General features: G+C 52.5%; 1 protein-coding gene across 2 annotated transcripts; it reads left to right on the top strand.

The window, feature by feature from the left end:
* On the top strand, positions 1-22,322 carry SPARC (secreted protein acidic and cysteine rich). Of its 2 annotated transcripts, none has more exons than XM_066342052.1 (10): positions 1-135; positions 10,213-10,282; positions 11,720-11,782; positions 12,363-12,450; positions 13,838-13,959; positions 16,223-16,343; positions 18,321-18,454; positions 19,085-19,233; positions 20,564-20,712; positions 21,141-22,322. In XM_066342052.1, exons 2-10 carry the CDS (start codon positions 10,226-10,228, stop codon positions 21,167-21,169), a joined length of 912 nt encoding a protein of 303 aa, XP_066198149.1. In that variant the 5' UTR covers positions 1-135; positions 10,213-10,225; the 3' UTR covers positions 21,170-22,322. The 2 variants fall into 2 exon arrangements, with proteins under 2 accessions (XP_066198149.1, XP_066198148.1); XM_066342051.1 differs by having other exon boundaries at positions 11,717-11,782.
* Positions 22,323-25,597: the final 3,275 nt, after the last annotated feature.

Here is a 25,597-nt window from a genome sequence, read left to right as displayed (position 1 = left end):
GAGATAGACCCAGCCCAGAGTCGAGTGGTTTCCTGTTGCCAAGCTCTAAACCCCTCCACATTCCTGCAGACCTTCAGACCGCCGAGCCACTCAGCCTGCTGCAGCCACCCAGCCTGCTGCCTGCCTGCCACCGAGGTACGCACGACCCCTGCCCTGCCTTTCCCTCACATCCTACACCCCAGCTCCCTCCTCCGGTGCGTGGACGAGGGAGGGGAGCCGCACCGGGAGGCCTGGGGTCAGGGAAGGGGGTGCGCATCTCTCTCGGGCTCTATCACCGCTCCCCTTCGGGGCAGGGGCCCCGGGCTCCCTGCCTGTCGCTCTGCAAGTGCAGTCACAGTATAACTTTTCCTCGGTTTGCAGAAAATAATCTCACTGTGTCTTGGAGAGAGTCTTCTCTCTGTGTCTGTCTCTGGTTTCAGAGGCTGCCTGCCGGTCCTCTTTGCTGGCTTTGCAAATGTGGCAGCCTCCTCCTTCCCGGGAATCTGATCTGGTCACAGCTGCGACGGGGGACCTGCCCGCAGCCAGTGCCTGCCCCGCTCCCCATTCCAGGAGAAGAAACTCCCTGGGCTTGGTTCTTGGTCAGGGGCTCTGTTTTCCAAAAGGGACTTAGCCTAAGTGAGAAATTAATCTCCAGAAGGCTAAGGGGGTCTCTGCCTTTAACTAGTACCTCCGGGAAGGCTCCTGTTTTATTTCCTTTGCATGCTCTCTTATCGACACCCCCACCCCCAAACACACACACTGATTCCAGAGGCACCGGTCAGTCTTGGGTTAGGCATTGTTCTAGTCCTGGGCTCCCTGGGGTGTAAACACAGGAAGTCACTAGCAGCGGCCCTTAGTGTGGCTAGATCTGAAGACACCAGGCGTCTGATAGCGGGCACTGGGTCCTATGGGAGACTGGGCGTGGTGTGGGGGGTGCTGAGGTAGGGGGAAGGGAAAAGCAAGACAGAGAAGATCTCAGGGCAGTTTTTTCACACCTTCTTGTTTTGAGAAGTCCAAGCCCTACACAGGACTGGTGGGTGCTTCGGCTTTTAGGGTGTTGGGTCTTGTTCAGAGAAATCCCGTCCTGTCTTTACCCTTGTTGGCTCCATTGGCTGGCTGAGGAGTGGACTTCCTGAGTCCTGAAGGTGCCAGGAGAACAGGGGCACTGAGAGGAGGCATGATCTTCCTGTTAGCCCAGTTTGCCCAAAAGCGAACAGAGAGGCACACGTGGTTGTTGTTTTTTTTCCTCCAGAAAGAACAGCATTCTCTGCAGAACACAAGAGAAAATGTTTTCACCAGCAATACCCCAGGGTTAAATTTCTGTCCTCCCCAAGGGCTGATGGTAGCGTGAGAAGCCAATGGGAAGCCAGTGGCAGACTGTGGGCACACACTGTATGTGTGATCTCAGGAAAGTGTCTCCTCTCGACTCAGTTTCCCTATCTGTAAAGCAAGAGGGTTGGACTTGATGATCTTTGGGGCACCTGACCTCTGAAACTTTCAAAGGAGGACAGTCTCTTAAACGAGATCCAAGACTAACCCTTGAACAGACTGCAAGGAATCCGCAAGCCCCTTAAAATTGAGTGTTTTAGAGAAATATAGAGAGAGAGAGCACAAGAGGGTTTCAGCCTTCAACCTTAAGATATTCTCACATGGGTGCATGACGCCCAGAATAGCCAGAGCTCATAGAGTGGGAGAGGGAGTGGATGGGGACTGAAGCTACTACGCATTTGCAGGGGGATGAAAAACTTGGATATCCTATAGAAGTGGCTGGGGGAAGAGAGAGTTAACTCACAGCAGGCAGCTGCCACATCGACAAAGCCTGGAGCAAAGAGAGGGCGGGCAGGCGGGAGGGAGAGAGGGAAGGAGGGCGGGGTAGAGGTGGGGGGTGCTGGAGAAGGGCTCAACTTTTGAAACTTTCTCCAAGTCCCACCCACCGAAAGGCTCTTCTTTGCCCGTGACTCACTCTAGGAGGAATGCGAGTTGCCACGGTAACCTTTTTTTCAGGGTCTCTGCCTGCCGGCTGGGAGGGGATGCTGAGAACACTCAAGAGTACATCAGCCCCAGTCTGAATGCCCCCCCCACCCCACTGTGTCCCCAAATCTCAAAGAAGCAGAACATAGGCCGGCCCTAGTGACCTCCCAGGGCCCCAGGGCAGCGCCGGGCTGTCTAGCCTCCCAGGCAGGGTGGTGAGGACCTGAGCTTTCCTTCCACCTTTGCCCCAGAGCTGCCATTTGACCTTGAAATGATAGTCTTTCCTTTGGGAACTCCAGTTTCCTCCTTGGTTAAAGATCCGTCGCAGAGCCACCTGGACGGAAAGTGTGTGGGCAACACCGGGTAATGCGCAGGGAAGCTCAAGCTAGAATGTGGCCCTCCCACCTGAGGCATGGGTTTGGGGCCTGGTGGGTTGGTGGCGCCCACAGAGTTAATGGAATCCTTCCCGGATTTGGCAGCTCCATCATCTTGGGGGTTGTACATATATATATATATATAACTTTCCTTCACTAAAAGGGCTAATGGGCATATTTTAAAAAAAACTGTTTAAATTCATTTTGATCTGGGTCCTTTCCTCCAGTGTTGACAAGAGCATTGGCCAAGGCACCAGCAGGGGTGGGTCCTAACTCACAATGACTGACACTGGGAAAGACCCGTCCCCTCTCTTGGCCTCAGTTTCCCAATCTGTTAAATGGGGACTCTAACCTAGACGGCCTCCAGGGACGCTTTCTGCTCTAAAGTCCTGAAAACTGAAGTCCTAGATGCTGCCTTCGTTAGAAGGAGTCGCTGGCCTACTTTTTTAACACCCCCTGTTCCCACAGCAGATGAGGAAAGAAGCGAGGAGAGGCCAGAGGGTCTTCGGTTGTGAAGCAGTCCACTAAAATCTTTATCTGTCTGTAGAGACTTGTCAACTGATAGTCTGGCTCGGGTGTGCAATCTACAAGAGCAGCTTTTCTTGCTGAAAATAAGCTATAAATAGGAAAGGATGGTGGAGGAAAGGAAAGAGCTGAGGATGTGACATAAACAGGAGAATATTTGTGGGGTTTTTTTTCTTTGCTGTTATTTAGGTGGGAAGCTAAGTGTGCAGAGATAGACAGGGACAGACACAAACCCACGAGGAGGCAGAGTATACACACTGATTTCACCAACAGTCACCTGTCGGCATAGCTAAAAATAAACACCTCAATCCACACATGAGCAGACCCAGGCCATGCTCTCACAGACCTGATACCTTGACCCACAGACAAGCTCCAGGTAAACATCTGGACGCTTATGCAAACTCTGACCCTTACCTATACAGGCCGAAACAGACAGATGCTGCATCAGGTAGACACACACAGGCATACAAACACAGCTTCACACACAAGTCCCCCAGTCCATAGGAAACTTACACAGAGGCACTGTCAGGTGGGTGAACACAACCGCCATTTGCAGCCACACCCAGATGTGCGCAGCCAGACACAACTACAGGTCACAATGGAAAGACAGACATGTGACATACATACTTACAGCACCAGACCATTGTTATATTTTACAGAGAGAGAAACTGAGCCTCCGGAAGGGAAAATAATTCATTTCAGGTCACACGGCAAACTGGTGTCCGAGCCAAACTTCTAGGTGTTTGAACACCTCCAGATGCTCACCTTGCTTTTTTTAAAATTTGTTTTTCATCTGATCAGTTTGTTATCGCATCTACATGCCTCCTTCCATAGGCCACGGGCCCCATGGATAATAAACACTGAGCAGTCCTTTCTGTCCTTTGCTGACCTGCCACAGCCTCTCCCAGCCACGTGGCTTTGTCCCTGAGGCAGCATGCCTAGGTGGCTAACGTAGGCGGCTGCTCTTCTGCTTCCGCGCTCTTCTGCTTCCTGCTGACTCCTTCCCTATCCTCTGTCTTTAAAGGAGTTTTCAGCTGACCCTGGGGATTAACGAAGCTACCTTTTCTCTATGGCACCAAACCTACCTCCTAACCCCAATCCTGGGCCGGGCCAGAGTCAGCATGCAGGGACTTAACAAAATCATTTAGAAAAACAGCCTCCTCTTCATCCAGGAGGAGATGTCTTAGACAGGAAATCAACACCACTGTCATTCATCAAGCCATAGAGCTTGATATCTGTTGGGAAGATATGGTTGGAGATACCAATTCTCTTCGGAGCTGGGTTCTTTCAGAAACTTAGTATTAACCTATCTCATTAGGGGAAGCCCTCTGAGTTATCCTGAGTTAGTCATGGCATTAGGATTCCAGATTGACCAAATGAAAAAGAAAGAAAACAAGATTAGCATCTGGAAGTTTAGCTCAGGCACCAGCTTGCTCTATGTCCTTGAGTGAGTTGCGTTGTCTCTCTGATCCTCGATTTCTTTGCTTCTAAAATCAGAGGCATGGCAAAGAGCTTCTGCGTGGCTTGTGAAATTCACAGACCACTGGTAGCAACTGACAGAACTGTGCAGGATTCAGGTGCCACTCTGAACTTTAGGGGAAATGGTCATATAATTGATTAGTAATGTCTGCCACATGCACAGGAGGAGCAGGAGTAGGCACGTATGCCACGTATTTGCCATCTCTGGGATGTGACAGAATGGATACAGATGTTATATATTTCTCATCCTATCCATTTGTGGTCACATGGATTCAGCAGTGGCCCCTAGGGGGCGCCAAGGAGGAGAGACTGAAGGGCTCCACCCTGGGGCCTCTCCTAACCACTGTGAAACGTGGCATCTCAGATGCCTTTATGGAATCTAAGTTAGACTGACTTCTGGTCTCAAACTCCGGGCTACTTCTGAGTTGTCCTAGAACTTCTTCGATCCTAGCCTTGAGCACCCATAACACCCTAAAAGTTTCCCTTGCCTTCTTCCCTTCCAGCAAGAAATAGCAGAAATGGAAGCAGAGAGTCAAGGGGCAAGTTGAGAGATCTGCCTGAGTTGACTCAGACCGTCGGCGATACAAGGAACCTTAGGGTCCACCAAATTGTGTTCATAGGCACCTAGAGACGCTCCAAGGCATCTCAGGGAGTGTCCGAGTGTATAGGACTTCCTACCTTACCTCAACTCCATTTTTACCTGCTTTTGTGTTTTAATTTCAGGCTGGTTTATTGAATAATGATCCATTCATATATTTCAACAAATGCAAAAGGGTTTTAGCTATTTCAAATATTGGACTTGAGCAGAAGACTTCATTGAAAGGAAAAGCTCCCTGGCTTGCATGATTTTGAACAACCACTGATCTGTAACAACCTCCTCACTGTGCAGACAAACAGGGCTAGGGGAGGTGCAGTGAGTAGAGGAGCCTTCACCTAAGTCTGCACAGCAAGCTGGGCGACACTGCCCAGACTTGATCTCAGGACTCCCGACTCCCACGTCACCTCCGAGGGGCTGTGCCTGCTCCCTGGGGTGGGAGTGACAGTGTAGCCACACTGGCTGCTACGGTGCCTCTCTGGCCCGACTGGGCTCTCTTCCCAAATCCCAGTTCCTTGGCAGGGCTGGTTCATGGGTTCCTTTTCAGCCTTTAGACTTGTTTTCCTCACTTTGGGCTTGTTTACCGTGAACGGGTTTTTGGAAGCCTTGTTTCCAAGCCAAACAGCGGGAGCAAGATGCTTGTTTTGCGTCAGCAGCTCAACTAAGAGGCCAGCCTGGAGGCTGGGCTGCTTCCCCTGGACCCAGAGGAGCAATGTCTTCTTTGTTCTGCCCCAACCGCCTTTCTCCCCGGCCACAAAGAGCTGGGATTCTTGCCCTGGGTTCTTGAGGGGGATGGAGATTCTGAGATCCTTGGATTTTAAGATGCTCTCCCAAACAAAATTGCTTACATCTTAGTCTCTCCTGTATAGCACCCATGAGCCTTCAAGGTAGGTGTTGCTATCTCCATCCTACAGAGGGAGGAAGGAACTGAGGCCTAGAGAGGGAAAGTCACGTGCTGGAGGCCACACAACTGCTAAGTAACAGGGCCAGGATCTGAACCTGTACGATCCGTCTCCAGAACCCATGAGCTTACCTTGATGCTCTATTGCCTCTAGAAAAATGTATAATCACTTGGTGTAATACAGTAGCCACTGGCCACATGTGGCTGTTTAGATTTAAATTAATTAAAATGAAATACAATTAAGAATTGAGTTCTTCATTTGCACTAGCAACATTGCCAGTGTTTGATGACCACGTCTGGCCAGGAGCCACCACACTGGACAGTGAGGATACAGAACACTTTCATCATCTCAGGAAGTTCTACTGAACTGCATCGCGCTGTATGCTTTTTACTCAAATCAGACTTACTAATTATAACTCAGACTCTGTGCTTCATGTGTTTTAAAAGTCTATGATTCTGCCTGACCAGGAGGTGGCGCAGTGGATAGAGCATAGGACTTGGATGCGGGAGACCCAGGTTCGAGACCCCGAGGTCACTAGCTTGAGCACGGGCTCATCTGGTGTGAGCAAAAAGCTCACCAGCTTGGACCCAAGATCGCTGGCTTGAGCAAGGGGTTACTTGGTCTGCTGAAAGCCCGCGGTCAAGGCACATATGAGAAAGCAATCAATGAACAACTAAGGTGTTGCAAAGCGCAATGAAAAACTAATGATTGATGCTTCTCATCTCTCCGTTCCTTTCTGTCCCTATCTATCCCTCTCTCTGACTCTCGCTCTGTCTCTGGAAAAAAAAAAAATTAAAAAAAAAAAAGTCTATGATTCTAAGACCCACAGCTAATTTCTATGATTCTGAGATTTCCCCCAGTTCTGATATTCAGCAACTTCTCAGTATCCAGGGAGAGCCTGACGGAAGCCCTTTACATTTTGAGGGAGATGACCTGGGGGGCTGGCTGTATTTTTCCATCCCCAGAGTCTTTCCAAAGAGAGAGGAGTGACCTCAGCCTCAGGTCCTGCTGGCAGCCAGGGATGGGTTTTCAGCCATCTCCAGAGAAAATAAAGGCAAAGGAAAGACTTGATTTAGGGACAGGAGGAGGAGGAGGCGGAGGCGGCGGCAGGGGGTGGCGGTGAGCGGTGTCTGCATTTGATGTCCACCAAGCCAAGGGAAACACGTCCTGTTCCTCTCCTGGCCTGGGCTACCTTCCCTGCCCGCCCCTTGGGCCGGTTCACAGCCCAGCTGGACCCCATTCAGGTGAGCCCCTGGGAGGGAGCGGCCACGCGGGACACTGAGGCGGAGAGCCCTCAGTGGGGGGTGGGACTGCCTCCTCCAGCTCACACTCACTCCCTGGGGCTCCTGGCAGGCGGCTTCCACTCCCTGGGCTTCAGTTTCCTCACCTGCACTATCAGGCAGGAAGACATGCCTTGCGGCCCCAATGGGATGCTAGATTATGACAACACTTTCAAAAAGATAAATATATGCATCATCACAAACTAAAGAGCCACAAAGAAGGGAGCTTCTATTTAAACTGGTCCTCTATAGGAAGGTGTTTATATTTTCACTTTCACCAGGTATGTCAGGCTAGGTCTGACCAGCCAAGGGTGTGGGCACAGCTGATCAGCAGGAATGTTGGGGTTCGACCCTGTGTTCTGACCTTGCTGAGGTTACTGTTGTACCCGCTAGCTTTGCAGGATGGGCGCCTGGCCTCTTTGGCCAGTGGCGTTTTGGAGAACCCCAGTGACGGACTCCACGGCTGTGCAGGGAGTGTGGCTGTGCATTTCCAAGAACAGTCCAGCTGTACCCTGGCCTCTGGCCCCATCGTCTGGAGGGAAAGCATTCTGGGACTGGTGATGTAGCACTGGGTACAGGGCAGAACCCAACACCCAGAAAATAACTCCTCTAAGACTTGGGTCATTTCTTAATGCTTTCACTTTCTGAATTTCTCCTCCACACCCCCCACCACCACCACCAGTCTCTGAACATCGCCCCTGTTGAGCTCAGTCCGACTCTGTGAGAAGGGCGTTTGTCAACTTGGAAGAGGCCTGAGTGTTGCACGGCTTCCTCTGTCTCCACTGCAGGCTCATTGGGAAGGTGGGGTTGAGAGCCCTCCCGTGCCTGTCTGCCTCCCTGCCATGTGCCGGGCGCTCGGGGACAGTGTGTCAGTGCGGCCTTAGAACATACAAAGCACAGCAAGGTTTCGAGTTACTTTCCTCTTCTGGCTGCAAAGCCGGGGACAGAGGGGATGTATAGGAGAGTGACGAGCAGGACAGCCGGGGGGGGGGGGGCAACAAACTCTCTCCTGGTCAGAGAGGGGAGCGTGGCCCCTCGGCTCAGATAAAGGACTCAGGAAACACTGGTCTTCCTACCCCCACCCTCAGCCTGCGCTGATGACATTTCCAGTCCTCGCTGAGCTCTTTCTCTAATGACTTGACCTCTCTGTCACTGGAGCCCAGACGAGGTGACTTCTGTTCTAGCTTCCAGTCTCACTTGGACCCTTCAACTTCAGTCTCAGACAAGTCTCGCATTGACGCTTTCTCTCCTGTAGCACGTGCCCGGAGCCACACGCAGGCGTTGTTTTGCTTGTGTCTTCCAAATGGGGAGGCAAGGAGATTTTCCACCTCCAGGCCCGGGGGAACAAGCCTACAACTGTGTGAAGGGGGGAGCATTCCAAAAACTGACCGCAAAAGAAAGACTGGACTTCCTCGGGAGCTAGGGCCATGGTGAAGCCATGCCTAGCCCCCAGGGCAATTCTGTTAAATTCCTGTTTGTTTCATAGCATGCACACCCCACAAAATAGAAGGTGAGGGTTGGTGTCTATTTTAATCTAACAAAAGACTGCTATGAACTCGGCTCTTCTCCTGCTGTGTCTGCTATTCAAATACTATAATCCAAGTGACTGTGTTTGCTGCCAGGGGCGATACTGTGGACCAGGACCAACATGTGCCTGTGACATTTTAAGGGCCAAGCCTGCCACCTCAAAGCTCACCTAGTCCAAGTCTCAATTAGTGGACGTGGGGACCATAAAGAGGATGAGGGACTTCACCAATTCACCCAAACACTATTGTGGTAGAATAAGAATCCCTGGTATTCACTCCAAGCCCAGTGGTCGTTCTATACCTCCAACGTGCCTGGTCAGCTGAGGGGTCTTGAAAGGAACTAGGGATGATGAGCCTGGTCTAGACGTTGGGGGAGGGGCACAGTAGAGGGAAAGATGGGGCTGCTGACTAAAAGCTGCGTGGGGGTAGAAGGCGCATGCTTACTCTGTCTGGCCACAGGAGGAGGAACAGAACAGACCAAGAGAGGTTTGAGAAAGGCAAATTTAGATCAGTATAAGGAAGAGCTCTTTAAAGCCGTTTGACAGTGGAAGCATATTCAGTTAGAACAAGAAATAAAATGTCTTCCCCGCAGATCCTCTGTTAGGGATGGCATTCGGGGCGTGGACCCATCAGAGGAGATTCTGTTTCAAGATGACATTGTTCGCGTCGAGAGTTCAGCATCTAAAGAGTGGGGTCTTAGCAGTGACCGGGATGGGAGAATTTTCTAGATCTCAGCTAACATCCTTTTTAGCCGTGAAGAAGAAAGGGAACATGTGACACATGTAAGCTTTTGGACCGTTTCCTTGGAGGATCCAGAGAAATGCTGCCCTTTCTGGGTAGATTGGAGAAAAATGTGGCCACCCTCAAGTTGCCACAGGTCACATTCCAGGACTGTTGTTCTTTGTTTTAGGATGTAGAGTAGACCTCATTGTCTCATTGGCAAGAAGTTGGTAGCTATTAACTTCTTCCATTACAGAAGGAATAGGGAGGAGGAAGAAGAAGTGGACGAAGGGCAGGAGGAGGTGGAGGACGTGGAGGAGAGTTTAGGGGATAGGATAGGAAAATAATTCTAGAACGTCAGGGATTGAAGGTCCCTTCAACGTGATCCGGTTCGGCATGTCCAAACTTGAACAAACTAGCCAGTCCTCTTCCTGATCACTTTTTAAAAACTTAAAGTAAATGTATTGAGAAAGGACACTCTGTCGCATTACCATAAATGGGAAAATCTGTGTACCTTTGTCATAATGGAAGGAAGCTATAAAAATAACTACAAAGAAGCCAAAACAATGTAGCGGATTTCCAGCTGGATCTAGTTTCCCCGTGGTGGCTCTGAGCCAAAGTCTGCTCCTGGGTAAAAAGGAAGACAGATAAGTGTTAGGTGTTAAAGACATCTTCCCATCAAACTACAGCGTTTTCATATAATCAGGGTGGAAAGAGAATTGAGCAGAAGCAACCTTCTCCTGTGTCTTTCACTGACATTTAAGACGCACGTCTTAAATTATGGTTTATCACTGAGACTCAGCCGGAAGGAACCCTCCATCGGGAAGCCTCCTACTCAGAAATCTCCGTTTCTCTCCCCAGGGTCCCCAGCACCATGAAGGCCTGGATCTTCTTTCTCCTCTGTCTGGCCGGGAGGGCCTTGGCAGCCCCTGTAAGTACCTAACGGTCATCCCTGCGTGGTCTCACCTCCCACCACCAGCTCAGGGTCATCGGATCTGCCAGCCCTGGGTGCTCAGAGGGGACACGGACCTACCCATCTCAAGTTATTTGTCTTCTATTTTTAAAAAAGATTTTTTTTTTCTTAATCAAATAAGCTCAGGATAAAAATGGCACTGAGGCCCACTGGGTGGACATTCTAGAGATAGAGATTTCTGTGTAATAAGATGACCTTTGTAGCAGTCAGAGCACCTCAGAAACAGACTAGGATTGCTTTGGAAGGAGGAGACCACTGTGGCCTGTGAGGAATTCCAGCGGAGGGGGAGCAGTGCGGGTGGGGATGATTTTAGAAGACAGTCAAGCCCTAAGAGCGATAGGTTCGTTACTAAATCAGTGAGGGCTATTTGGTTGCAAGCAACAGACTGCAATCTGACTAAATTAGGGAGGGAAAGATGATAGTATCAAAGGCTTCCGGGAGGACTAGAAAAAGGAAGTTCCGGGACTTGGGAGGGAAGAACCAGTGGACAGTCTCAGAGAGCTTGCTATCTGAATAGATCTGCTCCAGCGGTTTTCACACCTTGAGAGGACGTGCCAGGAAGATCATAAGAAATTCAAGGAGCACCAGTCTGGCTGAGCTCGGGTCCTGGGCCAGCTTCTCGGCCAGGGCACCTGGACTGACACAGTCCCTCCGAGAATCGCGTGCAGGCGGCCAGGGGTGGCTATCCAGAGCTAGACTGGAAGCTTTCCTAGAAGAGGGAGGAAGAAACCTGGGCAGAGAAAAGAACAGTTTCTCTCAACCCGTCATTCCCTCGCCCTCTCTTCACGAGGAGGTGTGAGTGGCCGTAGACCCTGGCAATCTTGAGCAGCTGGGTAGATTGTGGCAAAAGCTTTGCCAAAGTGAACGTTATTGTTAGAAGCAACCCCAGCCAACCAGTGGCCTCAACACTATATGTTCCCTTGCTTCTTCCTACTCCAAGTGGACACGGCAGGAAGGTACTGCCCAATAGTCACCATCACAACCACGACCACCGCACAGTTCCGGGGAAGACGATAAAACCCACGGTGTTCGCCCGCCCTCTCTGAGTCTGTTCCCCTGTCCACGAGAGGACAGGGGGTGGCTGCATCTGTGCTTCTCAGACTCTACTGGCGTCAGAGCAGTGGGAGTGCGTTCGAAGCTCATGCTCAGATAGATGCCTCAGAGCAAGTGTCTAGCCAGGGAGGCTCTCGGTGCTCCAGGGGGTCCCCTGTTTGGCTCCTCCTTTGCCCTCGTTGCCCATGCACGGTGGTCCCTGAGGCTCAGCCCTGGGGCTCTCCAATGAGCTGCTCTCCCACCTCCCCAGAAGCTGTGTTCCAGGCCGGAAGCAGTTCAGAGGCGAAGCTGGCCTTGGCCTTGACCTCTCTGAACTCTGAACCCCGTTTTCTCTCCCAGCAGCAGCAGGAAGCCCTGCCCGATGAGACAGAGGTGGTGGAGGAAACAGTGGCTGAGGTTTCTGAGGTAGGTGGGTGGGGACCCCAGGCCCCGCCCTGCCCGGCCCCCATCCAGTCCTTGAGGAAGCCAGACAGGTTCTGTGGGTCCCCGGCTGGGACGGGGCATCTGTCCCCTCCCCCTGTGCACACAGCACAGACAAAAATCCCGTATATCCTTCAATCTTGACACACTCCCGATGCTTCCCAAACCTTCAATGGAACCCTGCAGGTGGGAGTTTTCATTCTGAAAATTTTTTACTCTGTAGGACCACTTTTCTTAGATGACCACCTGGTCTTCCCACACATCAAGCAGATGAAAGGGGAGCTGCCCCTGGGCTGGTGGAGGTGCAGGGCTTGGCACTGCCTCTTGCCCTAACACCCTGGTGCGCTGGCCCCTGATGCATCTCAGTAGAACTCTAGGGCACGCAAAAACCAGTGGCTCCATCAGATTTAACCTGAATTCTGGAGCTTTCATCTGTGACCCAGGCCAGCGTGCCTCCTGCTTGTCATCTCACCATCCCCTGTGGGTCCCTCCAGCCTTCGGCCCGTTCTTCCAGGTCTGGGATGGGGGTGGGGCCTATTGACTCACTCTTCGCCCTCCAACCCAGGTACCCCTGGGAGCCAACCCCGTCCAGGTGGAAGTAGGAGAGTTTGAGGAAGGTGCCGAGGAAACCGAAGAGGAGGTGGTGGCTGAAAGTAGGTCCCTTCCCCGTGTCTTTGTCCTCTGCCGCCCGGGCGTGGGACATGAGCTTCCTCCCCAGGGAAATGCAGGCTGGGCCGAGGAGGAGGGAAGGCTCTGACTTAGAGGTTAGGCATATTCGCTGGCGCCTGGGAAAGAGCTGTTCATAGCCAGGCCGTCCGTGCTGTGAGCAGCAGGAAGGGAAGTACCACAGCTGGAAGTGACCTCCCCCCACCCTGCCACAGCTCTTCCCCCTGGTTCCAAAGGCGAGTTTCACACTCTTACAGAGGTCACGTAAGCTCCATGGTGGCCTCTGTCTTAGCCCAAACCCCACACGGGAGCAGACCAGAGAGTACCCCCGAAGCTTCCACCCTCGCTAGCTTACTTGATTTTCACACAGCTATGGGGAAATGCGGCCTGGAAACCTGGCAAAACTCCTGTGGTGCCATCAGTGGAGTTAGTGCCAGAGAGAGAGTGACCGAGGGCCTCTGGCTTCAGCCATCGTGCTGGCATCTCTATCCCACAGCACAGAGAGGCCTCAGACCCAAGGGGTTAACACATGCACTCGGCAGGCAAATCAACCAACGTTTGCCTTCAGACTTGTCGGCTCCTACATGAGCACTTGAGCACCTCGGACCGCTGGCCTCACTCCTCCGAGTCTTAGCGTCACAGTCCCTAACGGGAAGGTGATGATGACGTGACCCTTGCCCCGGGCAGTGGGGCCAGGGAGTCCAAGCGTAAGAGCACTTGGCCCAGTGCCTGGCGGAGCCGGCATCCTGTAAAAGTTGGCTAAAATACCCCAAGTCAAGCAGCAGGAGGAAAGGCGAGACTGCAGTCATCCTGAGTTCTTGCTGGAGCACAGGGATGTCTCCTGAGTCCTGTTCTTCTCCCCGCCTCCACCTCGTCCGCTGTTTACCAGACACGGCCGCGCTCCACTGTTCACGGTGGGACTCGGGGCCCTTCTCCCTTTTCCTCTACAGCCTCCGAAGTCTCTTTCCTTGGGCCTCACAGCTCCCCAGCTCCGTGACGATGGCTGACATTCCCAGTCATTCTAGAAAGTCTCTTAGAATCCAAAAATGCCTCGCTATGATTGATCAGCCGAGCGCTGAGAACACACAGTTGCTTCGGTCAGTCCTCAGGGGAGCCGTGTGGCATCAGTGTGCCGGGCGCCCAGACTGAGTCTACAGCACCCCCAATATGATCAGCCTGGTCATGACCTCAGACTGCACCTCTAATCCCCAGCCTGAGCCCACGGCTCCCCCTAAGTGCCCATTCTGGGCTCAGCAGAAGGGAAGGGAGGACTCAGCTGCCCAGAGTGGGGGCATAGGCGAGGACTTCTGCCCACGGAGCGGCCTGGTTGGGTTGGGGTGGATGTGCTGACTTCATGCCCCTGCGCTCTCCCAGACCCGTGCCAGACCCACCACTGCAAACACGGCAAGGCGTGTGAGCTGGGCGAGAACAACACCCCCGTGTGCGTGTGCCAGGACCCGACCAGCTGCCCCGCCCCCACTGGCGAGTTTGAGAAGGTGAGCCCCGAGGGACGAGGCAGGAGGCTGGGGGCTCGGGCCCTTTCCAACACGGAGCGTCTGCCCAGAGAACTGTTGGCTCGGTGGTTCTCCTGAGCAGCTCTAGTCTCGGAAGCCCCCTGCCTAGATCTAGTCACAGCAGGAAGAGGAGGTGAGTGAGGTGCGGCTCTGCCCGCCACCGGAACCCTCCAGCAGCCAGCAAGAATTCACTCAGCAACACCAGCTTCCTAGTGCCGTGTCAGACTCGGGAGAGACGACTTCCACACCAGGCACCGAGACCGGCTCTCTCAACAAGGGAGCAGCTTAGCGAAGCTTCAGGTCCCAAAAACGTGGGCCCTGAGTCAGACCGAAGGTTGAGTTCCAACCCCATCCCCACCACTTGCTGTGAGATCTTGGCTAAGCTGCTAAACCTTTCCAGGTCTCAGTTTTCTCATCTCTAACATGGAGACAGAAATAGTCCCTTACTTAGCTCATTGGGCTGTTGTGGGAATTTGTCAGATAATGCCTGGTACTTCGTTAAGTAGCATATGTGTGCTGTTTTTAAAAATCTTTCAAACCTGTCCATTCTGCTCCCAGTAGGTCTCATTCCACCAACCAGCCATCTATCTATCTATCCAAATATCCAAAATATAGTACATATTTATTAAGTATTCACTCATGCCAACCATTGCGCTACCGTTGACCTAGCTCGGGAGAGCGAATCTAGACCAGCGTCATTCCCGCAGTCTCTTACCCAGCCTCTCCATCCTCACTCTCTCCCCAGTTCAACTTACCCTCTGAGCTGCTAATGTCAGCAACATCGTGGCCTCTTCCCTCTTAATTCCCCATCCCACTGGTCACCAACATCCATCGTTTCCCTCTGCAGCGATATCTAAGCAACACTAAGCAAGTACATGCAGGAGGCTCAACACAAGGCTCCCCTCCTGCTAACGTTAGCTACTTCCTGCCGCTGCCCGTGGTCAGCCCTCGGCACCTCTGCTTCCCCCCCCCCCCCCCCCCCCCCCCCCCCGCCAAGGACTCCCGTGACTCAGCGGACAGTTGCACTCACAGCTAAGATTTCTTATGGTGGCATGTTAAGGATACAGAGTCTGAAGGAATCATGATTAGCTTGCTTCCTCTTTCCCCGGACCTCATGATGGGTCTCCACACTTTCCCCAGCTACAAAAATGTAGTCACAAGTGAACAATGTTTCTGCCCAAGGAAACCCATTAGAGACTCAGTATCCAAACTTTCAACTGAGGGCTGATCACATAGGCACCCTCTGCCGTGCCGGTACCCAAATCAGACTCCCAGAAGGAAAGCAAGCACTCAGCATAAACCCTGCTGTTTGCCCAAGCAGTCCAGGCACAGGGAGCCCCCTGCGTCCTTGTGGAAAGTTTTAGAACCGCATAGGGACTGTTCACCAGCCAACTTCCCACATGCCAGTCCAGCGCCCCTTTTACAAACGAGCCTTTAGGGTAACAATCCCAGGGTGCTGAGTCAACTCTTCTGCACACCCTGACTTTCTCGCCTTTTACAAACGAGCCTTTAGGGTAACAATCCCAGGGTGCTGGGTCAACTCTTCTGCACACCCTGCCTTTCTCGCCTTTTACAAACGAGCCTTTAGGGTAACAGTCCCAGGGTGCTGGGTCAACTCTTCTGCACACCCTGCCTTTCTCGCCTTTTACAAACGAGCCTTTAGGGTAACAGTCCCAGGGTGCTGAGTCAACTCTTCTGCACACCCTGCCTTTCTCGCCATCCCCGTCTTCCACTCATCCTACCCATCCAGTTTTCCCATATCTCAGCCCTGACTCAGGCGGCTGCTCAGAGGCCAGCAGTGGCTTTCAGAATGTGCTGAATAGCCCGCAGGCTGTGTTCCTGTCAGGGCCCCACCGCTGACTCTGTATGACCTCGGACTAATGACATTCCTAGCTGTTGTGGGAATTTGTGTTATCTCAGAGAAGCTGTACTGGGGATTAACAAGGCTGGGTTCTTGTCATGGCCCCACCAGTGACTCGCTGTATGACCTCGGGCTAATGACATTCCTAGCTGTTGTGGGAATTTGTGTTATCTCAGAGAAGCTGTACTGGGGATTAACAAATTCGCACGGGAGCCCCAAGGCTGGGTTCTTGTCATGGCCCCACCAGTGACTCGCTGTATGACCTCGGGCTAATGACATTCCAAGCTAGGCCTTCCATGTCCCCATCCCTGACACAGGTGAGGATAGTGGTACCAGCAAAGGGCTTTGGGAATGAAGGTGAGGTGCTCTATGCTTTGTCAACAGGTGTGCAGCAATGACAACAAGACCTTCGACTCTTCCTGCCACTTCTTTGCCACCAAGTGCACCCTGGAGGGCACCAAGAAGGGCCACAAGCTCCACCTGGACTACATCGGCCCCTGCAAATGTGAGTCCCCTTGGGCCTTCCAGCCTCCGGCTCTGGGAGACAGCCCTGAACCGGCCCTGATGCTGACACTGCCACCCCGTGCTGTGAGATCAGGCGCAAATCTCCTCCCCTCTCGGAGCCTCAGGGTTCCCTTTCATGAATAGTGAGATGGTTGTGAGTAGGTTCCTCTCAACTCTGCTCTCCCAGGAAGGACCCAGCAGTTGTGGAAGCACAAGAGCAGGGAGAATTTCCTTTCTCTAATGATGAGAAAGTTCTTCTAGAGGGCTAACCCAAGTCTTTTCTGCTTCAACATCATAAAGGAAATAGGAAGTCCCACTTGGGACTATAAAGTGTTTTTAAAATATTTGAACACTTAGGTCCCTGTTTCTCAGTACTGTCAGATCCTTGGCCCTCTTTCTCTACTACATTCCTACCTGCCTGCTTAAGACATGATTCAGCACCCTCTTCCAGAAACCTGGGAGTCAGGCGTTTGGGGGAAGGAAGGCCAGGGTATGGCCTGGCCGTCTGTTAGCGATCCCAGGTGCAGACCAGCTGGCCCAGGTGCGTCCTTCAGCGTTGGCAGCTTCCCTATCATTTGAGACACCCAAGGCCACATCTGCTTACCATCTGAGACAACATCCATGTGGTGTGTCTGGTATGTCCTGTCACCAGACGGCCACTTACCTGCCTCAGGTGTGCAGAGTGCAGAAAGATGGAGGGGAAAGCCAGGCTCTCCTGTGGTCAGCTCTCTCTCCCCATTAAGGGGCCCAGGGTGCAAAATAAGAAGGTGCAGGCCTGGCCTGACCAGGCATGGCGCAGTGGATAGAGCATCGGACTGGGATGCCGAGGACCCAGGTTTGAAACCCCGAGGTCGCACGGGCTCATCTGGTTTGATGAGCACGGGCTCATCTGGTTTGAGCAAAGCTCACCAGCTTGGACCCAAGGTCTCTGGCTCCAGCAAGGGGTTACTCAGTCTGCTATAGCCCCATGGGCAAGGCACAGATGAGAAAGTAATCAATGAACAACTAAGATGTCGCAATGAAAAACTAATGATTGATGCTTCTCATCTCTTTCCGTTCCTGTTTGCCTATCCCTCTCTCTGACTCTCTTTCTGTCTCTGTAAAAAAAAAAAGAAAGAAAAAAGAAGGCGCAGGCCTGGAAGAGAAGGGCGGGTGAGGAATGTTGGTAGGAATTCTTGGGCAGTGAGACTGCGGAGTGTGCCAAGGAGTTTTGTACCCAGTGGCTCTCACTGTCCTCTGGAGTCTATTGCTCACTCGCCCAATTCCTAGTGTCCCCATCACAGAGCTTCTCTCCCAGTCCCCAGCTGCTGGTGAAGGAGACCGTGGTCCTAACCACAGAGGGCGCTCTCCAGAGGTCCAAGGCCGAGGGGAGGACACATTCCCAAGCCACGGGCTCTGGATGCTGGATGAGGCTCTGATAACGTGGCCTTGAGCAAGTCCCTTCACTTCTCTCCAGGCTGATCTCTAATAAGTCCCCTAAGAGGGGAGACTTGGATAAAACCTCCTGGTCCAACATTCTCAGAGTCTAAGTTTCCAAGACCAGGATGGCATGATTATCACTAAGAATGTTCTGGTGGTTACTCATTCCTGACACCTGACCCTCCACCCCACTAAGATAAGCCTGTGGATAAGTGTTATTCCGCAGCCTCCCGGCTTCAAACACCTCCCCGTGGTTGACATCAGCAGTGTGGGTCCCGGGCCCAACGCCCCGAAAGTTGCGGGACCACTGAGTGAACACCTCCCACAGCAGATGAGGTCAAGGCCAAGTGAGCAGCAGACATGCCTCGAGCTTTTCTGTTTGCAGAGGCTCTGGCCCGCACAGGGTCGCCTTGGTTCATGCGGCACGGAGAAGCCGTGACCTGGAGGGGCTGTGCCACTGTGTCATGGTCACTGATCAGAGCTGCTTGGCTGTAAGAGGAAGGCATGGCAGGGGGAGAGTTGGGGTCTGTGCTGACCACCCTTGTATTTGGGACCCTAGACATCCCCCCCTGCCTGGACTCCGAGCTGACTGAGTTCCCCCTGCGCATGCGGGACTGGCTCAAGAACGTCCTGGTCACTCTGTACGAAAGGGATGAGGACAACAACCTTCTGACCGAGAAGCAGAAGCTGCGGGTAAGGGCTCTCTTTGCAGGGCGCCCGCCTGGCCCTGAGCCGGCAGTCCCTGGCCCCCAGCTGGCTGAGACCTCCAGGCCCAGTCTCAGCATGAGGCTGCCAAGTGTAAGCCTGCATCCCTGCTCTGACGAGCGCCTTTATCTTGGGCGCCGGGACACAGACTTCTCCTTGCTGCCTTTGGAGGTTTAGCATGCACAGTCCCTTCGTAAAGGCTCTGAGAAGTCCTGTAACGGAGAGACCCGCTGCTCACTTTGTTTAGCTCCACGTTGAACCAGAGACACAAACAACCCTATTACTTTTTACTTGAGTCTGTGGATGTTCAACGTTAATTGGCACATCAAGCGCTTGGAGTACTGATAAAATGCAGATTCCTGGGCTCAGCCCAGGCCTCCTAGATCAGTGTCTCTGTGAAGCAAGGCCCCCGCGGGTCATTTTGATGTGGCCGCTCTAGGAATGACCCTTTGAGAGCACCCCTCTACTTTTGTGGATGAGGTGCCAATACCCCATCTCTGCCATTTCCTTCCCTCGTTTTGAACTTCGGGCGTGGCTGACCTTGGCCTGCTCTGGCTCCTGGCAGAGGTGGGGGGGACCCGCCTGGCCCGTCGTCACCCCGTGTCTCTGGCCCCCCAGGTGAAGAAGATCCATGAGAACGAGAAGCGCCTGGAGGCAGGGGACCACCCCGTGGAGCTGCTGGCCCGGGACTTCGAGAAGAACTACAACATGTACATCTTCCCCGTGCACTGGCAGTTCGGCCAGCTGGACCAGCACCCCATCGACGGGTAAGACCCCAGGCCCGCCGGACCACAGACGCTGAGATGGCTCCCAGAGGTGCGGGTGGTGGGTAGCAGCGTACGGGTAAGACCCCAGGCCCGCCGGACCACAGACGCCAAGATGGCTCCCAGAGGTGCGGGTGGTGGGTAGCAGCGTGACCACGTACGGCTGAGCAGGAGTTGTCAGCCTCACCCTCTGGCTCTCCTGTGCTCTGTTCCTGGAGAAGCACAGAGGGGAGGGCGCCCTCCTCGCACGCCGGGGGAGCGCACCATGCCCAGGGCTGCTCACCTCCAGGAGGCTCATCCCTCGCTCCGGCTCCGCCCTTGGGCCTGGAGCCCGTCCACCCTGTCGGTGACCTCGGGTGGCCCAGGTCTCCTGAGCTCTGGGAGACTCCATGCTGCTTCTCTCCCAGGCTCTTCCCATCACTGGGACCCAACTGAGTCCTCTGCAGGGGGGAGTCGGGCATCTGGAGCTCGGGCAGAGCGATCAGATCCCACCGCAAGGCGGGGCCAGGAAGGAGGCTTCCAAGGGGGCTGCAAGGATAGGCATCAGGAAAAGGGGCCCAGCCTGGGCCGGGGACCCGTCCTCCCCCACGTCTCATCCCAGAGCCGCGCGGTGACCTTGCCCGTGTCCCTGTCCCTCTCTGGGCCTCAGTTTCCCCACCAGGATATAATCAAAAGGGAGGGAGGGGACGCTCCCTTCAGTTCACACACTGTGGTTCCTTCCATGCGATGGGTGGGACGGGCCTGGCCTGGCGATTAGAGAGAACATTGGGACCGTGCTGCATCCCCTTGCGAAGAGTGTTCTGAGGACAGCTAGCTGAGGGCTCTGTGGAACAAGGGAGAAATCACGCCTGCGCTTGGAGCCCAGCCTGCTGGGGGAACAGGCATGGAGGACAGGGGGAGAGAAGCCAGAGGCCCCCCTCGCACACGTCCCATGGTCGCCGGCCCTTCCCACACTCCTCCCAGAAGTCAGCCCTGTCGTCAGGGTGAGGTCTCCTTTTAGACTCTTTTCTGGGCATTTGCAGCTGTAAAATGAGTGTCCCTAGAAAGCTGCAGTGTCTCGCGCCAGATTTTGATCTACCAGAAGCGGAGGTGCTATTTTCACCTGATGTTTCTGTGCCCCCAACTCTCAGCCAACGAGGAAACAAATATGACAAGAGACCTTTGTTATGAGCCCCTGGGGCCTCAGAACCGGAAGGGCCCTTAGACATGGTCAACTCCTCCCCTTGATGGAGGGGGAAACTGAGGCTCAGCGTGGGGCAATGCCGTGATCCAAGTCCCACAGCAGGTCGGCGGCTTCCCCACGCCTGAGGCCCACCCCGCCTCCTCCCTGCAGGTACCTGTCCCACACCGAGCTGGCCCCCCTGCGTGCGCCCCTCATCCCCATGGAGCACTGCACCACCCGCTTTTTCGAGACCTGTGACCTGGACAACGACAAGTACATCGCCCTGGATGAGTGGGCCGGCTGCTTCGGCATCAAGGAGCGTGAGTGTCCGAGCAGAGGGGCTGCTGTCTTCTCCCTCCTTCCTCTCCTCTCTGTCATCTGCGTGTCTGTCCTCTCTGCCCACCTCTGCACTCTCTGCCTAGTTGTCTGCGGTGTGCTCCCCCTGTCTGGGCGAGCCTCGCTCTCCGCCGGCTTCCCGATATTTCTCTGTCAAGCGTTAGCACTCATTCTGTGCCTAGCATTATTTGGGGGACTGGCCAGTGGCTGGAGAGGAAAAAGAAACTATACAGAACATGTCATTGTGTGTGAGTGACAGGGAGACCAGACTGCTCAGTCACTGACCTGGGTGACCTGAGCTGGTCCCCTGGTCCCTGGTCCTGGGATGGGCGGGATCCTCTGACTCCGAGGGGATCGTGTCCTATCCACACGGGGCCTCCTGTCTAACTCCGCTCTCTTTTCTTGTTTGCAGAGGATATCGACAAGGATCTCGTGATCTAGACCACACCTCCCGCAGTACTCGACTGTCTCTCTTTAGTCCTCCCCTTCCTGTTCACCCCCAACTTTAAAATGTTTGGATGGTTTGTTGTTCTGCCTGGGGACAAGGTGCTAATATAGATTTAAATGAACATATTAACGGTGCTAAAAGTGGAAATCATAACCCAAGTCATGACATTCTTGAACTCGACCTCTTGCTGACCCACTAACGGTCCCACTTTTCTCTGGCCATTCAAAGCACTGCCCATCGTCTTAGTGGCAAATGGGTGGGAACTCTGATCTGCTCACACCTGCCTTTAACATATCGCATCTTCAGATTTGCTCTCTATTTCTCTGTTTCAAACTAAGGCTCACCAAGTCAGACTTTTGTGTTAATTTTTATTTCAGGGTATTCGTGCCAGTGGGGCGGGGGCGGGTCTTCCCCACGGGGCCTGAGGGTAGGCAAAGGGAAGTAACAGACACGTGGAGTTGGCAAGAATGTTTCTGGGACCAGAGGGAGAAATCCCTGGAAAACCCACCAACCAGGACAGCAGATGACCAGTCTTCTTTGCCCAGGGCGGTACAGAAAGACCCCGAGGCTGTGTTAGAAAGTACAGAAACTCTCACTTAAACCCAGAGCCTCACCATTTGCCCGTCTTTCAGTGCCTTTTATTTTTCACCTTGGGCTGGCTGTTTAAACTTTTGGGAGCCGTGGACCATCAGGGTTCTGGAATCCACCAAGACTCTGGGGGGTGGATCACCACCTCTTACAGGGCTGTTCCCCTCTTAACTGTCCCTGGAGACTCAGGACTGGGAAGCTGGTGCAGCCAGGGAGGCCAAAATCAAGAGCGAGGCATAGAAAGTTGTACAATAGAAAAGGTGAAAGTGGTTTTGTTTTCTGAGGGTTTTTTGTTTTGTTTTGTGTTCTTCATTTTTGGATGGCTGTCATGAGGAGTCCTGCCCTCGGTTTCTAGCATGTTTCGCCTTTTCTCCCCTCCCCCCTTTTAATCAAGAGAAACTTCAAAATCAATGGGATGGTCAGATCTCGCAGGCTGAGAACTTGTTCACCTCCAAGCATTTCATGAAAAAGCTGCTTCTTATTAATCATGCAAACTCTTGCCATGAGGTGGAGAGTTTGACAAGTCTTTCAAAATAAAAGTAACGACTTAGAAACTGCCTTCCTGAGTGATTTTACCTGTGTCCTAGTCACCTCATTACCCTGACAGGCAGACCGACGGACACACGTGAGCACACACGACTACACAAAGGCAAACTTTTGCAAACACAATTGTGCTTTTGAACACACATCTGTACACATACAGACAGGCTTACTTATGCACAGGGAGTGTGTGGTTCCTGTAAGCATGAATTTGGCTTCTTTTTATGACTTGTGGGCCAACCCTTTTCATTACTGCCGTTCATTATCAGAAGCACCGGGCTATGCAGCTACCTCCTTTCACTAGTTATTCATCCATTCATTCATCCACTTACACAACAAATGTTTATGATGCACCTACTACGTACCAGGTCTCACCAGGTGCTGGAGACACAGTTGTGGCAAAGCAGACAAAGCATTTGTTCCTCTGGAACTTGTAGTCTAGCGAGGAACAGGTTAAACAATTTACACAGCTAAATATCAATTCCAAGCCGTGATAGGTGCTGTGGGGAAGGAATACAAGAAATTGAGTGTCCTGGTTAGACAACTCAGTTGGTTAGAGCATCAACCCAATACACAAAGGTTACCAAGTTCGATCTTCAGTAAGAGCACATACAGCACAGATGGGTGTTTCTGTATGTCTCCCTTCCTCTCTATAAAAGCAATAAAATATTTAAAAATCTTTAAAAAAAAGAAACCATGAGTGCGTAACAGGAGGACACAATGGTTCTTGAGTCTCACGGTCTCATTTGGTAGCCACTATCCATGCATGGCTATTTAGATTGACATTTGAATTAAACTGAAAGATTCAGGCCCTGGCTGGTTGGCTCAGTGGTAGAGTGTAGGCCCAGTGTGTGGAAGTTCGGGGTTCGATTCCCAGTCATAGCAGACAGGAGACATGACCATATGCTTTTCCACCCCACCCCTCCCCTCCTGCAACCATGGCTCAAATGAGCAAGTTGGCCCCAGGTGCTGAGGATGGTTCCATGGCCTCAGGTGCTAGAATAGCTCAGTTGTCAAGCAATGGAGCAGTGGCCTCAGATAGGCAGAACATCAGCCCGAGATGGAGGTTGCCGGGTGGATCCTGGCGAGGCGCATGCGGGAGTCTGTATCTTCGCCTCCCTGCCTCTCAGTTGATTAAAAAAAATTTTTTTTAATTAAAAATTCAGTTTCTCAGTTATACAAACACTCCAAGTGTCAATAGCCACATAGGCTAGTGGTTACCCTACCAAACTGAGAAGATCTAGGACAGCTTCATCACTGCAGAAAATTCTATTGGATATGGCTGTTTCAAGGCCTGGGAAGATTCCTTGGGAAAACTTGAGTTAAATCTCTAAGGAAAAGAAATTGAGTGTGGGGGAAGGAGGGAGGAGAGGAAATCGTTCTGGGCAGAGGCAACAGCGCATCACAGGTTTTGAGGGAGATGGGGGAAGCACAGTGAGCCTCAAGCCAGCCTGCTGGTGCACAGAGTATGAGGGTCAGACACACTGGAGGAGGCTGAAGAGGTGGACAGAGCCAGACCATGCAGCCTCGCAGGCCACGGGGAAGAGCGTGCATTTTATTTTTTGTGCAATAGGAAATCTTTGGAGGATTTTAAGCCAAAGGGGGTAGGGGTGGGGATTAAATTTGCTTTAAAAAAAAAAAAAGGAAAAAGGAAAACACTTTAGTTCGGGAAAGATAATGGCCTCATAAGCCCACAGAGCACTTTTCAGAGCTTGTGCACACCCATTGAAATCTAGTGCTTTCTCAGGCTGGGGCCCCGGGACTCCCCTTAGAGTCACAGGCCCGAGATGCGTGCTCTGTCGCAAGGAGTCTCAGAGCGGGGGCTTCAGGTGCCAAGCTCACAGTTCTTTCTCCCCACTTGTACTTTGTTTTTAATTTAGTTATTGATTTTAGAGAGAGAGACAGACAGACAGACAGACAGACAGACAGACAGAAACATCAATCTGTTCCTGTATGTGCCCTGACCAGGGATCAAATCAGCAACCTTTGCATATCAGGACCATGTTCTAACCAACCAAGCTAACCAGCCGGGGCCCCTCCTCATATTTTAAATTGTTGTCAAATTACTAAAATCATACAAATTCATTAAAACCAAACTGTTTCCTGGTGTTCTTTTTTCTTCACACAGGAGAGGGAGGAATAGGGAGGGACTGGCCAGGTTGGTCTTGACCGTTTGTGGAACGCAAACTAGTCTCCTGACCTCGAGGGCTGTCTCTCTCCAGGCAGAGAGGTCGGTGAGGTGAATTTCAGAACTGGCTTACTGCTCATCCGATGACGTTGATCAGGAGACCGCAGTGCGCTAGACACGTCCTAGGTCCTCACGGCAGGCGTGGTCCCTGCTGCCCTGGGCCTTTCATTAACAACACGTCCCAGAGATAAGATGCGTGCTGCAAACACCACAAAGCACTGTGCCGTCAGGGAGCGAGGAGTGAGCGGGGTGTTCCTCAGGGTCAGGAGGGAGAGGTGACCTTTGTCCTGAGGACTTCAGGATGCAGTCCCTGTGCCCTGGGCCTTTCATTAACAACACGTCCCAGAGATAAGACACGTGCTGCAAACACCACGAAGCACTGCGCTGTCAGGGAGCGAGGAATGAGCGGGGTGCTCCTCAGGGTCAGGAGGCAGAGGTGACGTTTGTCCTGAGGACTTCAGGATGCAGTCCCTGTGCCCTGGTCAGCCCAGGGCAGATCACGCATGTGATACACAGCACCCGCTCTTCCAACAGCTTTGCTCCCAACTGACAGATGAGGAAACTGAGGTTCAGGGACCGTGGCTGAGGGCAGGGTAGGGGCTGCACCTGTGCTGGCTGTGGCAAAACCGATAGGCTGAATTAACAGGGGCCTTGAAACCCCAGAACCCTCCTTCCATCTCTGCTTTTCTTCCCTGTAAGTCAAATCACTTAAAAAAAAAAAAAAAAAGTTAGCCCTGGCCAGACAGCTCGGTTAGTCGGAGCATCGCCCCAAAGTACAGAGGTCGCCGGTTTGATCCCTGGTCAGAGCACATACAGAAACAGTTTTATGTTCCTGTCCCTCCCTCTCTCTCCCTCCCTTGCTCTAAAACCAATAAAATAAACATTAAAATTTTTTTTTTAAATTTAAAAAAGGAAACTAGATCATTACTTTAAGTGGTAAAAATCAGTATCATTTACCCCAGTTGAGGTAAACCTGAAAGGTAAATACACTACAAATATAAATACAATGAGACATGATTAGGAACATGCCCTGTTCCTGAAGGATGCTCTGTTTCTTGTTAAAATGAGAAGTCTAAGAGACTTTCTCTTTGATAATCTGATGGTC

The sequence above is a fragment of the Saccopteryx leptura genome, chromosome 6 (assembly GCF_036850995.1).
Source record: "Saccopteryx leptura isolate mSacLep1 chromosome 6, mSacLep1_pri_phased_curated, whole genome shotgun sequence".
Lineage (NCBI taxonomy): Eukaryota > Metazoa > Chordata > Mammalia > Chiroptera > Emballonuridae > Saccopteryx > Saccopteryx leptura.
This window is presented reverse-complemented; position numbering and strand designations above follow the sequence as displayed.

What these genes read in the sequence shown, in the direction of transcription:
- SPARC (XM_066342051.1), top strand. Translation starts at nt 10,226, where the DNA reads ATGAAGGCCTGGATCTTCTTTCTCCTCTGTCTGGCCGGGAGGGCCTTG. An exon ending in CAGTGGCTGAGGTTTCTGAG is followed by an intron (nt 11,783 to 12,362) that starts GTAGGTGGGTGG and finishes CCTCCAACCCAG; the next exon opens with GTACCCCTGGGAGCCAACCC. An exon ending in CTGCTTCGGCATCAAGGAGC is followed by an intron (nt 20,713 to 21,140) that starts GTGAGTGTCCGA and finishes TCTTGTTTGCAG; the next exon opens with AGGATATCGACAAGGATCTC.